This window comes from Micropterus dolomieu, linkage group LG20 (assembly GCF_021292245.1).
Source record: "Micropterus dolomieu isolate WLL.071019.BEF.003 ecotype Adirondacks linkage group LG20, ASM2129224v1, whole genome shotgun sequence".
Taxonomy (NCBI): domain Eukaryota; kingdom Metazoa; phylum Chordata; class Actinopteri; order Centrarchiformes; family Centrarchidae; genus Micropterus; species Micropterus dolomieu.
The window spans coordinates 35009387-35022930 of record NC_060169.1 but is presented as its reverse complement, the minus strand read 5'-3'; the positions used below and the strand labels follow the sequence as shown (position 1 = coordinate 35022930).

Genomic DNA, 13544 nt, shown 5'->3' with positions numbered 1-13544 from the left:
AAAATGGTTTCAATGTTCTCTTGTTCTGTTTCTTTCTCCAGGCCAGAGACCATTCAAGTGCAGTTACTGTCCCTACAGTGCCTCCCAGAAGGGGAACCTGAAGACTCATGTGCTGTGTGTGCACCGCGTGCCCTTTGACAACAGCCAGTACCCTGACCGACGCTTCAAACGCTCCCGCCCCGAGTCAGATGTCACAGAGAAAAACCCAGATGACGCTGTTGGTGGTGTTATATGTAATCAGCCCACGACAGGAGCGGATGGAAGTCATGGGAGTAACATTGTGTTGTTTGCAGGGGGAGGCCACAGCTCGTCACCAGGAGTGATGCTGCCGTGAGCTGTTTTGGTTAATAACATTCAGGAGGGAGTTTGGGGTCTGTGCTGGACAATGCATTAATTAAAATACTATACATTTGTACCATCAGACACTTATTTCTAACAGACCTGTGCTTAAGACCCGGACAAAACATACTCTATTTGTGTTATTAGAAGTCTGTGGACATTTACTAAGAAAACATTATAATCTATCTGTGATGAGGTGATTCGACATTTTAGTTTTTTTTTTTAAGTAAGCACAGTGGATTATGTGTAAGAATGGAAAAGAGAAAGTGTTAGAGACTGTTAATGAAATCATAGTTTTCAGACAAATCATGGACAAAGGAAGCTATAAAGCAAAACGGAAGCCAGATGTAATCGAAAATCGTTGTGAAGACTTTTCTCCAAAAATAATGCTTTTATCAGAAAAACGATCTGTGTAAACGATTTAGCAGAACAGTTACTGATGGGAAGATGGAGGAGGAAGTCACCACAGTCAGCCTAGAACATAACACCAGTGGCTGCCATTTTCCTAGCGCGAGTGATGATCACTGTATGTGTGTGTGTGTGTGTGTGTGTTGTAGGGTCAGTGGCGGCGATGGCGGCGTGTGTGTGTGTGTGTGTGTCGGGGATGGAGAGAGGGCGGGTGGGGGTGGAGTTGGTGCCAGCCTGACTGGAGCTGTCATCGCAGAGGAAATCAATTCAACAACACACACAAACAGACACTCAGAGTCCTACAGTGGTAACCCGACTCTGGACGGTACGCCTGGGGGTCAAGTTGAGTCCCATCAGCTGGCCGGAGCCCCTCAAGTCACCTCCATCGCTCCCTCCACTCTCATTCTCTCTAATAGTAGCCCAATCCCTTAGAATGGCCTGGAAAACACAAATCAATCAGCTGCATATTTAAAGCATCCATTAGCCAACGTTTAGACATTTTCTGCTCCAGTTTTGGCAATTCAACGTCTGGAGGTCACCTTACAGGCTCCATGTCAGAGAAGGACGGGGAGTTTTAACTGATTGTGTTTTAGCTCAGGCTGCTTTTACTTGGACTAGGAACTGTGGGCATCAACTCAGACAAAAATCTAGATTAATCTCCTCCTCTACACAGGGTGACACATGATGAAAAATTAGATAATCTTTCACATGACCCTACTTTATATAGCTACTTATACTACATTTTGTATTAATAATTATTACATGCTGATTTTTATTTTAATTTCAAAGGAGGCATTCTCTTTCTATGTGTAAGTAGTGTTTTTTTGTTTTGTATAGGTTTTATTCCTTAAGGGGGAGAAAGGCAACATAAAGCATTGAAAACAAAATGGTTTAAAAAGAAAGAAGGAAAAAAAAGATCAACTTTGATTGTACTTTGTTTTGCCGGCAGCTGTTGGTTACTACTGGGCGAGGAGAATAAGAAAGTATAGCGCTTTGTGTCATGTCAGTATTGGTGGTAGGGGGTGGGGGCTGGGGGTTGTTAATGTTTTTATGTTAAAGAGAAATGATCCAGACTATAAGAAAGTCAATATCTTACCGTACAAACACACATGCAGTGGTGGAGAGGGCTAAACTCTTAAAATTCCAGTGCCACAGCTCTACCCAAAGGAGTTTACAGTCCGACACACACACACACCAACAACAACAGAGCAAGAAATACAATCCCCCTGCACGCATGAAGAGATGGAGGGAAAACCAAAGAGAAGGGAGAGCGGACGTGCAGAGGAAAAAGAAGAAAGAGAGACGGAAATAAAAAGAAAAGAGGAAGGCTTAAACTTGATTTATACTCCTGCGTAGGGTCTACGTGCGTAGCTACGCCGTAGGCTACGCGCATTTTATACTTGTGCGTCGGTGTCCCTGTCATTCTGCAATTACACCCCCAAACGCTAGTCGGCGGTAGCACTACAGCGTCCACTGTGTTGACTTTTGCCGGCCGAGCAGGCTAACTCCCGGTTTAGCCCTCCACTAACATGAATGGGTGTGAAATTGTGCGGCTGGTGTAGCCTTTTGAAATGTTATCGACCAAATGGATCACATTCTGATAGTGAAACGAGTCATTTCGCTCGGGTTGTGACAGTCAAATATATTGATCCACCGTGTTTCAGCCGCTGTTTGGCCGCTAGTAAAAGTTACTTCACAGCACGGGCACTTCCTGTCGGCTCGGAGGCATTGCAAGGCTACCCAGCCGTCAGACTACGCTGTAGGTGATGGCGTGGTGTAGGGGGCTATGTAGAGGCTACGCCATCGTTTTGACGCAGAAGTATAAATTGCACTTTATAGAGTAAATTCAACATTCTATGGACTGCTGTAATTGTGGTTTAAATTGGCACTACAATTTGAACTGCTTGTTCCTACACAAAAGTATTTTCAGTTCACAAAATACTGTATTTCATTTACAATTCTCCTGTTTTTCATTTTCATTTATTTATTTTTTCGGTAGGACAGTACAGTACTTCTCACTGCCTTATAACTGTGTGTGGAGGGTCTCCCACTGAGCTTCGCCCTATGAGATCCACATAACTTAATGTAGTATAAACTTTAGGTTTTAATGCACTACTGTGTTTTTGGTGGCTGTAGCTTGCTTTTCTGGACGTGTTTATATATGTGTGCACGTGGTGAACATTTACATATATCAGCAAAAAGTCAATAGGAAAAAAAAGTTTTTTTTAAAAGTGCACATTCCAGTTTATGGCACCAGTACCCTGACTTAACTAAAGCATGTAAATCAGTACAGTTTCATCACCTCGTTCAGATGAGGCAATTGTTTTTTTGTCTCAGGGCTGGAGAACGGCATTTGTTGTGATTCCTCAGTGACTTGTACTCTTTGTCCATCCCTGAGAACGATACACCATTTCCACCCCCCCACCCCCCGCTGTAATCCCAAAATAATCCATTCCATTGTCCACATGCTGTTTGATCTCCGTCAAGCTTCCTCGTGAAGTAGCACATGCAGTTTTCTCAATTATAATCAGTGGTGCTAGAAAAAAAAGAACTGAAACCATGCCCATTTATTTCAGACTGCAATGGATTCTGTAGTATGCGATCCTAGTCCAATACTGCCCACATTCCTAAATTAAAAAGATTTCTATAGCCTATGGAAGGAGAAGTGAGGAGAGGTGTTTTGTTTCCAACTATAATCTTATATTAACAGTAGATAACTTTGTATCTAACAGAAGAATATCCATGGTTATTATTTATTACTGCACATCTGTTTAACAAAAGACAAAATCTTTCATTTAAGAGTTGTTAAAAACATAGACTGTTTGCTGCGGTCTAGATGTTCTGGTGTAATTTGAACAGTAAGTTTTATCCTGTGTTTTTTCTGCAATAAAACCTCTACCTCTGGGAAATACTTCCTTTGTGTCTGGAACCCTTCATACCATTCAGGTCAATCAAGTAAAAGTAAGTATTGACAGTAAAATACTGCTGGTACAAGTACTAAAATCAAAGTGGTAATTTTTTAATTTATGTCTTAAAACATAATATACTGTACCTAGAATACTCCCGATGAAAACGGAAAAATAATGGTGAATGGTGTTTGCTTGCAAAGGCTGCGTCTAAGTCACTCAGTCACTACACTTAGCTTACATCTAAAATCACAAGAGTGTAGATATAAATGCCTCAAGTGTCCCAACAGGGGAGTAAATAAGCAACCCATGGGATCCAACAGAAGATCCAAAACAGAAGGGAAAGGCAGGGTTTAGAAGCCTGAAAACAAGTCTACAGCCTTCAGTCTACACAATCTGTAAGACATGGCCAGAATTTTTGTTTAAAACATGAACAAAAAAATTAACTGTAACAATCAACAGAATGTAAAGAGGTAGTAGTTGTGACCAGGGTGCCATTTGTGGAATTTATCTTGGCTCTGAAGCTGCCTCTCTCGCTGTAAATAATCACCACTCTGTAGTCTTGTTCAGTGTCCCGCCCACAGCACTATCTGATCTACACTGTCATGTTACAAGTCGCGAAACATAGCCCATCAACAGTCAGAGAAACGTTTTTTTACACAAATCGCACACTGGATGTGACATTATGTCAGATGTATTGTTGCTTCTAAAATTTGCATGCTAACAGGCTAGCCCCAGCCTCTACTCTCGTAATACCACTTTGTACCTCAAGTGTATCACTCTGGCCTCCCCATGTAGTTTCAGCTGGAAGATGTGTGAGCGGCAAACAACAAAAACAATAAAGGAAATATTATTACACCAATTTTCCATAACAACCAAACAACTTCTTTCACGGAACAAATTGCTTGCTTCATTAAACTTGTCAGAACCAAAATAAAACTCACCAAAACCGTCTTGGTTAGTCTTTCAACTGTCCCAACAATCACCAACTCAGGTGTGGTCAAACTCTCGGGAGTTCTCTTAGGCTACGTTCAGACTGCAGGCCTTAATGCTCTATTTTGATTTTTTCCCCAGATCAGATTTTCTTGTTTAACAGTTCACATTATTGTTTAAATGTGGGCCTTATCAGACTCCAGTGTGCACTGTCCGTGGCCTGAAAGTGACCCGCATGCGCAGAAGAATAACACAACGTCACACGCGGCACGCTTTCGTGCTGAATTAAACGGAGCCACAGAGGTTAGCTCATACTTGCTAACCCTCCCAATTTTCACAGACTGCTGTTTTTCATTGTCTTCTCACGGGTCACATTTCTCTCAAATTATGACAAGTGCTCACAGCTTTCTGTCCTTTTCATTACGGTTTCTGGCGCTAGGAAGGAGGAAGAGAGCCACATGTTTAATACTGGCTTTATGTGGAGCTTTATATTTCGCCGCGGCTCCGTCTTCAACAGAACAGCTGCTCTAGAGGGACGTCAAAGTCGCATCAATTCCGATCCGAGTGTCCAGACTCAGGTCGTATTTAAAAAGATCTGACCTGTAACTGGAAAAGTTCAGATTCCATGTGACTTGGCATGTTCACACTGTCATAAAAAGATCAGATCTGAGTCATATTTGAGCAAAAAAATCGGATTTGGGTCACTTCGGTCTGCAATCTGAACATAGCCTTAGATTGAGCTCCCTCTCGCTCTTCTACTGCTTGGAGGCTGTCCTCCCTAAAAAATGACCAAATAGGTTGCGCAGCACGTTATTACGACCCACATTTACGTTTATTGTGGCAATGACCTCAAGTGACTGTACGACGGTAGCTGTGGTGGATGCATAGGTCACACCAGTCCAGGACTTTCACACAGGAGAACGGCGTTTGAGTCCCATGTGTAACCAAGTAAATGGTGAGATATTTTGATTTTTCCTGCCCGCCAGACGTCTCTCCTCTCCCCGCCTAAACATGCCGAAGACATGGCATGTGTTTTGGAGTATAAATTTGATAGGTGGAGTGGAACTTGAGGGCTCCTTCTACATCATTTAATGTAACAAACACAGTTGACAGACTTACTTTTTATATATTAATCTAAAATCTTACTTTACATTAATTTGGTAGCTTCTTTTCCCATACACATATGTACATCTGGAGCATTTCGAGGTTCAATGCATTGCTGAATGACACCTTTTTATAGGAGGAGCCAGGGAGCCAGACTTATAAAGATTTCTATCCAGATCCAAATGCGTGTAGTGTTTTCATCAATTTGATCATCTTTTATCGTAGTCAATGCTTTTGAAATTTGCTTCACCAGAACCAAAAGAACAAACAGAGGTCTGGTAAAAAAAAAAAAGTTTTTTAAAAAGTAAAAGATTTAAAAATTAAAATTTGTTGTGCCAAGCCTCGGAATAAAGAGCTCCACTTGTAATGGATACATTTCAAAAGAAGCAAATACCCACATCAAATGTTTTACAAGTGTAAGGTCTGAAGAGCAATGTAAATGCAAAGCAAATGGAAATAGGAAAAAAAACAACACTTCAACGAAAGGACAAAAAAAGGGGGGGAAGGCAAACCAGCAGCTGAATTTGAAATGTTGTCCCCAGGATGAGCGCTTTTTACTGTTAATGGAGAAATAGAGCGCGTGGCATATTTAATGGTTTTTGTTTTTATTGTACAGCACTGAATAATTAACTGGGAAGCAGCGTGTCACATAGATTTATCTTTTAATTAAAATAACGTGGTTCACGCATATTTGAGTGGTAGTCCAAATAAATGCAATATCCAAATTTATGTTTTGTTTATCTTCCTCTTAATTATCTGGAGATTGTTCACTGTACAGCCCTTCATATTCCTGCTCTCTGCATCTGTCTCTCCCCCTCTCTCTCCCTCTTTCTCCTAGTAATAACCAGTCAGGTTTTATTAATTTATAGATAATTGTAGCTACATGAATAAGGTGCATGGCATGAAACCAGCTCATTCTTATAAAGTGAGATGAATGTGTCGGACTGGCTGATGCCTCCACATGACAGCAATAAAGAGAGGAACATTTTTTCACCTTGTCTCTAGAATCAGACTAATTTCCAATATCTGTTTTCCCATTAGAGCTGAGACAAGTGGAAACAACCAGGGGCTCCACAGATGCATGCTACATGAAATTACTTGGACAAAGGACAAAGACAACAAGGTTTAACATTTATTAACATCTCATGAAAATTTCATGGAATCCTATCCTATATTTGTTGAGAAATTTATTTCTGAACCATAAATGATAACCACATGGTGGCGCTAGATAAAAAGTCAGGGGATGCGCTAAGTCATTAAGGATTAATCCTCTTGGCACAATAAATGTCTCTATCACATTTTATGCCAATCATTTTGGGGTTTTTCATTGAATAAGTGAAAACTTTGACCAAATGGTAGCACTACAGGAAAAGTAAAGGGATTATCAAAGTTTTTAGGATTCACTCTCTTGGAACCTTGTATCTGCACCAAATGTTATGGCAATCCACCCAATAGTTATCAAGGTAATGTCACTCCAAACCAAAAATGTCAACCTCATAGTGGTGCTGGACGAAATGTCATATCGAACAGTTGATTAGATATTACACTCTCTCAGACGGCCACTCTGGAAGCAAATTACCACCCACCTCTTTGGTCTCTCCTCGCGGCGACAATAGCCTGCAATGTTACCATGACAAGGACATTTAATTAGCGAATTTTAACTAGCCTGAGTAGTAGTAGTTTAGTTGGTGATGCAGGTAGTAATACCTTAATAACAATAAACTGGATAGATAAGCATCTTTTCATTCCTTATTCACTCATTGTGTTGTTTTTTTTAAATTTAGTCATTTTAAAAAAAATTGTATTTATGAAATGTTTATTACAACAACAAAAATGCAGGATACAATTAACCAAATACATCTTAAATTGCCAGAAGCGCAAATTAAATTCACTTCTTCCAGAATATTGGAGCTTTTTATCGCTTATTTAATTGTAAGTGTTCTATTGCGGTGTGTTTCAGTTAAATAGTAAACCGAACTTTTCAAGTATGATGAGGCACTGTACAATACAGTTCAAATAGTCCGAACCAGGAAGTACAAAATATGTCAGGACATTCTTGTCAAAGCTACCCAGGGAACTGACGACACTCTGATGTCAGACGCAAATCCACCTTGATGCGGACTTTCAGGTGTGAAAGGACCCTAAGACAAAATTGAGACATATCTTGGAGCTTTTGTTCTGATCCACATTCAGGAGACCTAAATTACACATATTTAAGGTTGTTTTGATCAGAGTAAGACACAGGTGAGTTAAATGTGTTTAATTCTTCTGAGAGAAAACTGAGACACATATGAGGAGATCCTACGAGTCATAGCTGAGTTTTCTTAGCTCTTTCTCTGAAATCATATGGTCTCCCCTTCAGGAGACTTAAAGTAGACCTATTTAGCAATCATCAGAGACATAAATAATATGTGGTTGTTTCTCCTGAGTTAAATTTGAGAAGTAGGAGAAAAGGCCTTGGGCCTCACCTTAGCATTAAAAGTAGCTCATTTGTGTCTAGGAGAAATGAAGGAAACAACTATGAGATTTCTTTTTGGGTTATGCTTTCCTCTGGGAAAGACTATGTGTAATAAACAGGCAGAGAGAGCAGATCTTTTCCTCTCAACAGGAACATATCTAAACTTAACAAACTGTCAAATGTTCAGCAATGGAAACCAAATTATTACTGATCTCTCCTTACATCCACCCACTCTACTGTTACTCTCCCTCTGACTGCAGTCTTTAGCCCCTTTCTGACATGCAACACTTTACGTTAATCTGCAATTTAACGTGTCGGTCTCATGTCTGAATGAGCACCCTGGAACGACAGCAATCTTACGAGGTCGAACCTAGTTACATTTCTGTCACTGTATCGTCTGACAATTAACGTAAAGGCTGCAGCAGCACACAAGGTCAACAGCAGAAAGAGATCAATCATAATCCCATAGGCACAAAATCCGTTTAATTATCTAGGAAACACTCTGAAAGCCTATTTTAAATTGTGGAGGAGATTCTTCGTAGATCAGATAAATGATATTAAGCTACCCCCACCTCCAACACCACCATCATGATGCAATCTGGGCAAAATAAGTTTATAAAAAACCCTCCTACAACCACAGTAATCATCTTTCCAGCATTCTCTCCCTATATTTTCCCTTTTTATGCAGACCAACTGCATGGATGAATAAATGAATATCTAGCAAAGCGCTGTAGGCTACATACAGCATGTGAGCTAACAGTAATTAAACAAGAGTCCCAACTTAACGTCCTGTCAGTCCATGCTTGTGCACTGTCGGATATTATAAAACAGGCAGCAGATTTCTGTCTCTAATGACGTTAAATGATGAAACTGATGCAAAAAAATTGATATCACTGGATTTACTTGGAGACGCTGGGCGAGCATCCCTCGTGTTCACGATTGTTAACTAAGACTTCAACAACAAAATAAGTTTCAAAATCTGTCAGTGATGCAGCCTGTGAAAGAAAAAAAAGTTCTTCCTTTCTGTCACAACATTTTAAACTCTCCACTGCGCTCTCTCTCTCTCTCTCTCTCTCTCTCTCTCTCTCTCGTCTCACCCTGTGCTCCCTCTTACACACCGGGTGCCAAATATCACACAAGCTTTGTGGCTCTTTCTATAAATGTGCTGTCATGTCTGAATAAATGTATAAGGAACATCCCATTTCAGCAGGTCTAACTTGCAGGTCAAGAACCTGTTTTCTTTAGTTTTCTCGATTGTTTTGTCTTTGCCAAACACATTTTTGGATCCAGTAGGGCACAACACAATTTTCTCAGACCTGCAGAAGAAAGATATGGATTCCACTGTTTTCTTTATGGTAAGAAGGATACCCTCTGATGTCCCGCTCTACTACTTGGTGAGGAAAGGTACAGTGCGTCCTCCATTTTGGTTCCTAACCCTTTGCTTAAGCTCCACTTGCCTTTGGTAAAATCTGCCATCTTCCTCGCTCTCCACCCTATATTGTCACACACACACACACACACACACACACACACGCATCATATGCTTGCTTTTTGCTGTATGCTTTTATTTTCCCTTAGAGTAGATGATAGTGGTTTATTGGCTGAAATTGTTGACAATTGATCTGTGCTGAAGTTAAATAAATCTTATTGTACCTCTAAAAGGGCTTTTGCCTCTGGATATTTGTGTACTGTGTTGTGGTAAAGCTGGTTGTGATGTATGTGCTTGGATTCACTATCCACCTTATTAATGTAAAATGTATAATTTTTTGAATATTGGTATTTTTAGGGCAAACCACCAGTGGTATATGAGATATTTGAGACGTTTGTTTATTGTTCCCTGATTACAGGTGCCCCGTATTTATTCATCTTTACTAATATTCTTTGTAATATTAATTATTATTAATATTTCTAAAAATCATTGATATTTGCTCATAACCAAACATGATGAGACAGCTTGATAGATAGATACCCACACACTATCCAGTCAGGCATTTCCTAGACAGCTTCTCTTTCCAGAAAAAAACATCAAAAGGCTGAGTGGTCCTGCAAATGGAATCATCTCCACTATGAACGGGGATGATGCTCATCTAATACGGTGCCTATGTGCATGTCAGGCTCTGCTTCAGTGTTTGTGTGTCCAGCCACACTATAGGATATGGTGTTGCATCTGTTTGAGTGGATGACTGTCAGCGCAAACCGGCTCTGTTATCCTGCTGACGTCTCCATTACTGTCGTCTGAGGTGGGACTTTAGCACTGTCTGCTGTCACTCTGCTGTCTCTCTCTCTCTCTCTGTTTCTCTCTCTCTCACACACACACACACGCGCGCGCACACACACACATGAACTGCGCTCATAAAGCAAAAAAGTCCATACATGTTTTTAACGAGACACCATCACTGCTGTAGAACATGCATGAACTCCCTCAAACACAGTCACACACATGCACATATTTAAGTTGCCAACATAAATAATTCTACATAGAAAGGTTTTCTCTCTCCAGTGTTACATTACAGTCTCTGTGACATATATCCTGGAGCTGTGGACATGGTCATGTGTTTCCGTCAGAGAGCATTAGACAGCAGATCACTCATTTTTGAAGACAAAGAACCCTGCCATCACCTCATGCCTCGCAGCTCCTGCCCAACGCTTTGAACTGCTTCCGCTGTCATTTCCTGTCCACCGATCAGGGGTCAGGAGAGGTCAACGTGAGGTAACCTGAGTGTGTGAGAACAAGAGAGGCAGAGGGCTCATATGTATGTCTTACATATTGTTGTGAACCAATTCTGACAAACATGACATCTATTTATTATTTTAATTATAAAGGATAATCCTGGTTTAACAACTCGGATCTTATTTTTGTAGTCATGATGTCTATCATTGATGATAACACTGTATTCCCCCAAAGTTAGTGTTAAAAGCTCCTGTCGCCCCTTTCCTGCCAGCTTGCTACTTCCTCCAATCATATACCTGGTTCAAACTAACAGCTCCCGGTAGAAAGCAAAATTGTTACTTGAGCCATGACGTGTTTAGAAGGTCATGTACCCACAAGGTGTTATAGACAATACCAATTTGAATGTAAACAATACTAAATCAGCCGAATTTTTGTAAAGGTAGAAAACATCTTTCTCAATTACTGGTTTTATTTTTTTTTTTTTTTATAATTTACAAGTTTACAAATAACAAGTTTGTTAAGTTAAATAAGTTTGTTTAAAATCGGACTGGTTGATGTTTTTCAGTGCTCTCAAATCTTATTATTCCTACTGATAACAAAAACTTTCAAAAATGAAAATCATACCCATGTTTTATGGAATCAAAAAGCTGACAGTACCACTTAGTAGCTTTCAGACCTTTTAACCACATGTCACAGTCTTCATCAGCAAATGGAGTTGCCCCATGTGTCAACACATGACAGCAGTATGGATTTTTGGCCACCTGAGAATAGCCTATGTGCATACTTACTTCCACGCTAAGCGCTCAAGCTGTATGGACTGACATTTACACATTGAAGTGGATGGGCTGCCCATGCCTTTACTTAAAAAGTTGCTACGATGCTGTTTTTGTAAACAGAGTTGTAGCACATTTGTTTGTCTTTTTATTATTGCGGTGGAGACTGTAACTGGTTTCAGCGCCAAAGATGGTCTCTGGCATCAGATGTGAATGGTCTCCTTGGTCTTTCTGACTGAATCCTGGCTAATGACTTTAACCGCCTCCCAGTCAGTGCCGTGACTGGTTGTGATGGTGATCACGTACAACTGAAGTTGCACACTTTTAAGTGTGATGGTGCCTGGCTCAGGTCCATTATGATTAAGCGTAAGAGGTGAGGCTCAAAAGTTTGAAAGTGGACCTCTGATCCCCATCCACACTACTGCATTTTTTTATTAAAATGGAGACCTTTTGCTATGTTTGCACCTCCTGTCCAGACTAATACGGACAAGACAAAGACCTAAAACGGAGAAATTTGGAAACGCTGCCGACCCCATTTTGCGTTTCGAAACTCCAGAGGATTTTTATTAAAATATTCTGTAACCGTGCAAATAACACGTAATGTAATAAACCAGAATTCTCATTTAATAAATGCCTTCAATCCTTTAAATAATATGTGAATCACCAGTTTACCAAGAAATAAAATCCACATGCTTGTCATGTTAAATGTCCAGCACACATCCACAGAGTTAATGTGAGTGTCTGTGTATGTGACTGTGCTGTCTGTAATGAGGTACTTTGCTGTTGCATTTCTCAGACTAGTGCGGTCGCTCCAGACTGTGACAACTTATTGTTTAGTTCAACGCTCAGTTAAAATCAGGATGGCTGGTTTTAAATATAGGCAATATTTGGCGTACCACAATCTGATGTAAAAGTCAGGGAGATATTTGACATTGTTTACTGTCATTCACCTCAGAACCATGTGTGCGTCTGCATCACCAGAGAAAAAGAGACACGCATTTACACCTTTAGCCTGTCTTTTGTTTTGGAAATGTCACCTGCTGGGTATAGGGAAGGTCTGGGGGATGGTTTGAGAAAGAGCCTCACTTTATCCAGAGCTTAAACCTTTATTTTCACAGTGGAGATTCAGCTTTCCTCTGATATGTGCTCATGATGCGCTGTGACACACTCAGCTGAAAGGCTGTGCAGTCTGCACAAAAGTCTCACAGCTGCCTTGTTGATTCATGAGCACCGAGGGTCACGGATTATCTTTTTTTCTATGATCACACAGTACAGCTGTTTCGTTAATCGTAATTGTTGATTTGGTCAGAAGACTTCATGAGCATAAAAAATAAATTTGTTGGACGTCTCAGTCAGCAGTATGGGAGTTTAGATCTTAAAAAAAGTTACCTGAAAATGTTGTATTGACACGAACAGCCCTTTATTTATTTAACACTTTTTACTGTATGTGGATATAGAGGCAGTAGTGCCTAACCCATCAAAGAATGTATCTTAGTGTTCCACTAATAGCCAATCAGTCTGACCCGTACAGGTAGTGGTGATGCTGAGAAATGATGCACACTGTGAAGAGATAACGTTCAACCATTGATAACTAGACCCATGTAGACCCACATCTACTGTTTCTCAAAACTAACACACCTTTGTGAGCCTTGGTGCACACAAAAGCCATCTTCGCTATTACAATTTTCTGCAAAACAATCTCACAAGGGAAAGCTGAAATAAAAAGTCCCAGATGAGCAAAAGTAAAAGACCCTTCCCTAGTCAAGTCTGGAAATGCAACAGAGGCACCCCGGGACTCCAATGAGAGTCAGCTCATTAAACAACCATTGTGTCCCTCCAGCTCAATGTGATTACCTATACTGCTTTTTAATACAGCCAAATATAGTTGTTCTCATTTATACTCATTTACGTTGTCAGACAATTCAGAATGAGGAAGAAATAGCCTAGTGATT

At 40.4% G+C, this 13544-nt stretch overlaps 1 protein-coding gene and 1 long non-coding RNA gene across 7 annotated transcripts in view; one reads left to right on the top strand and one right to left on the bottom strand.

Moving 5' to 3' along the window:
* The window catches only part of znf536 (zinc finger protein 536), a 223041-nt gene extending 222111 nt beyond the window's left edge, over positions 1-930 (top strand). For all 6 annotated transcript variants that reach the window (XM_046033563.1, XM_046033557.1, XM_046033559.1 and 3 more), the window contains one exon: positions 42-930. In XM_046033563.1, the coding sequence (XP_045889519.1) occupies positions 42-334 (293 nt within the window). In that variant the 3' untranslated portion in view covers positions 335-930. The remainder of the gene's footprint in view (positions 1-41) is intronic.
* An 8171-nt stretch (positions 931-9101) lies between these two features.
* On the bottom strand, positions 9102-10859 carry LOC123959482. The gene is made up of 3 exons (XR_006822310.1): positions 10768-10859; positions 9517-9641; positions 9102-9322 (listed from the first exon to the last, which is right to left on the bottom strand). It is a non-coding gene; the product is annotated as an uncharacterized LOC123959482 (long non-coding RNA).
* Positions 10860-13544: the final 2685 nt, after the last annotated feature.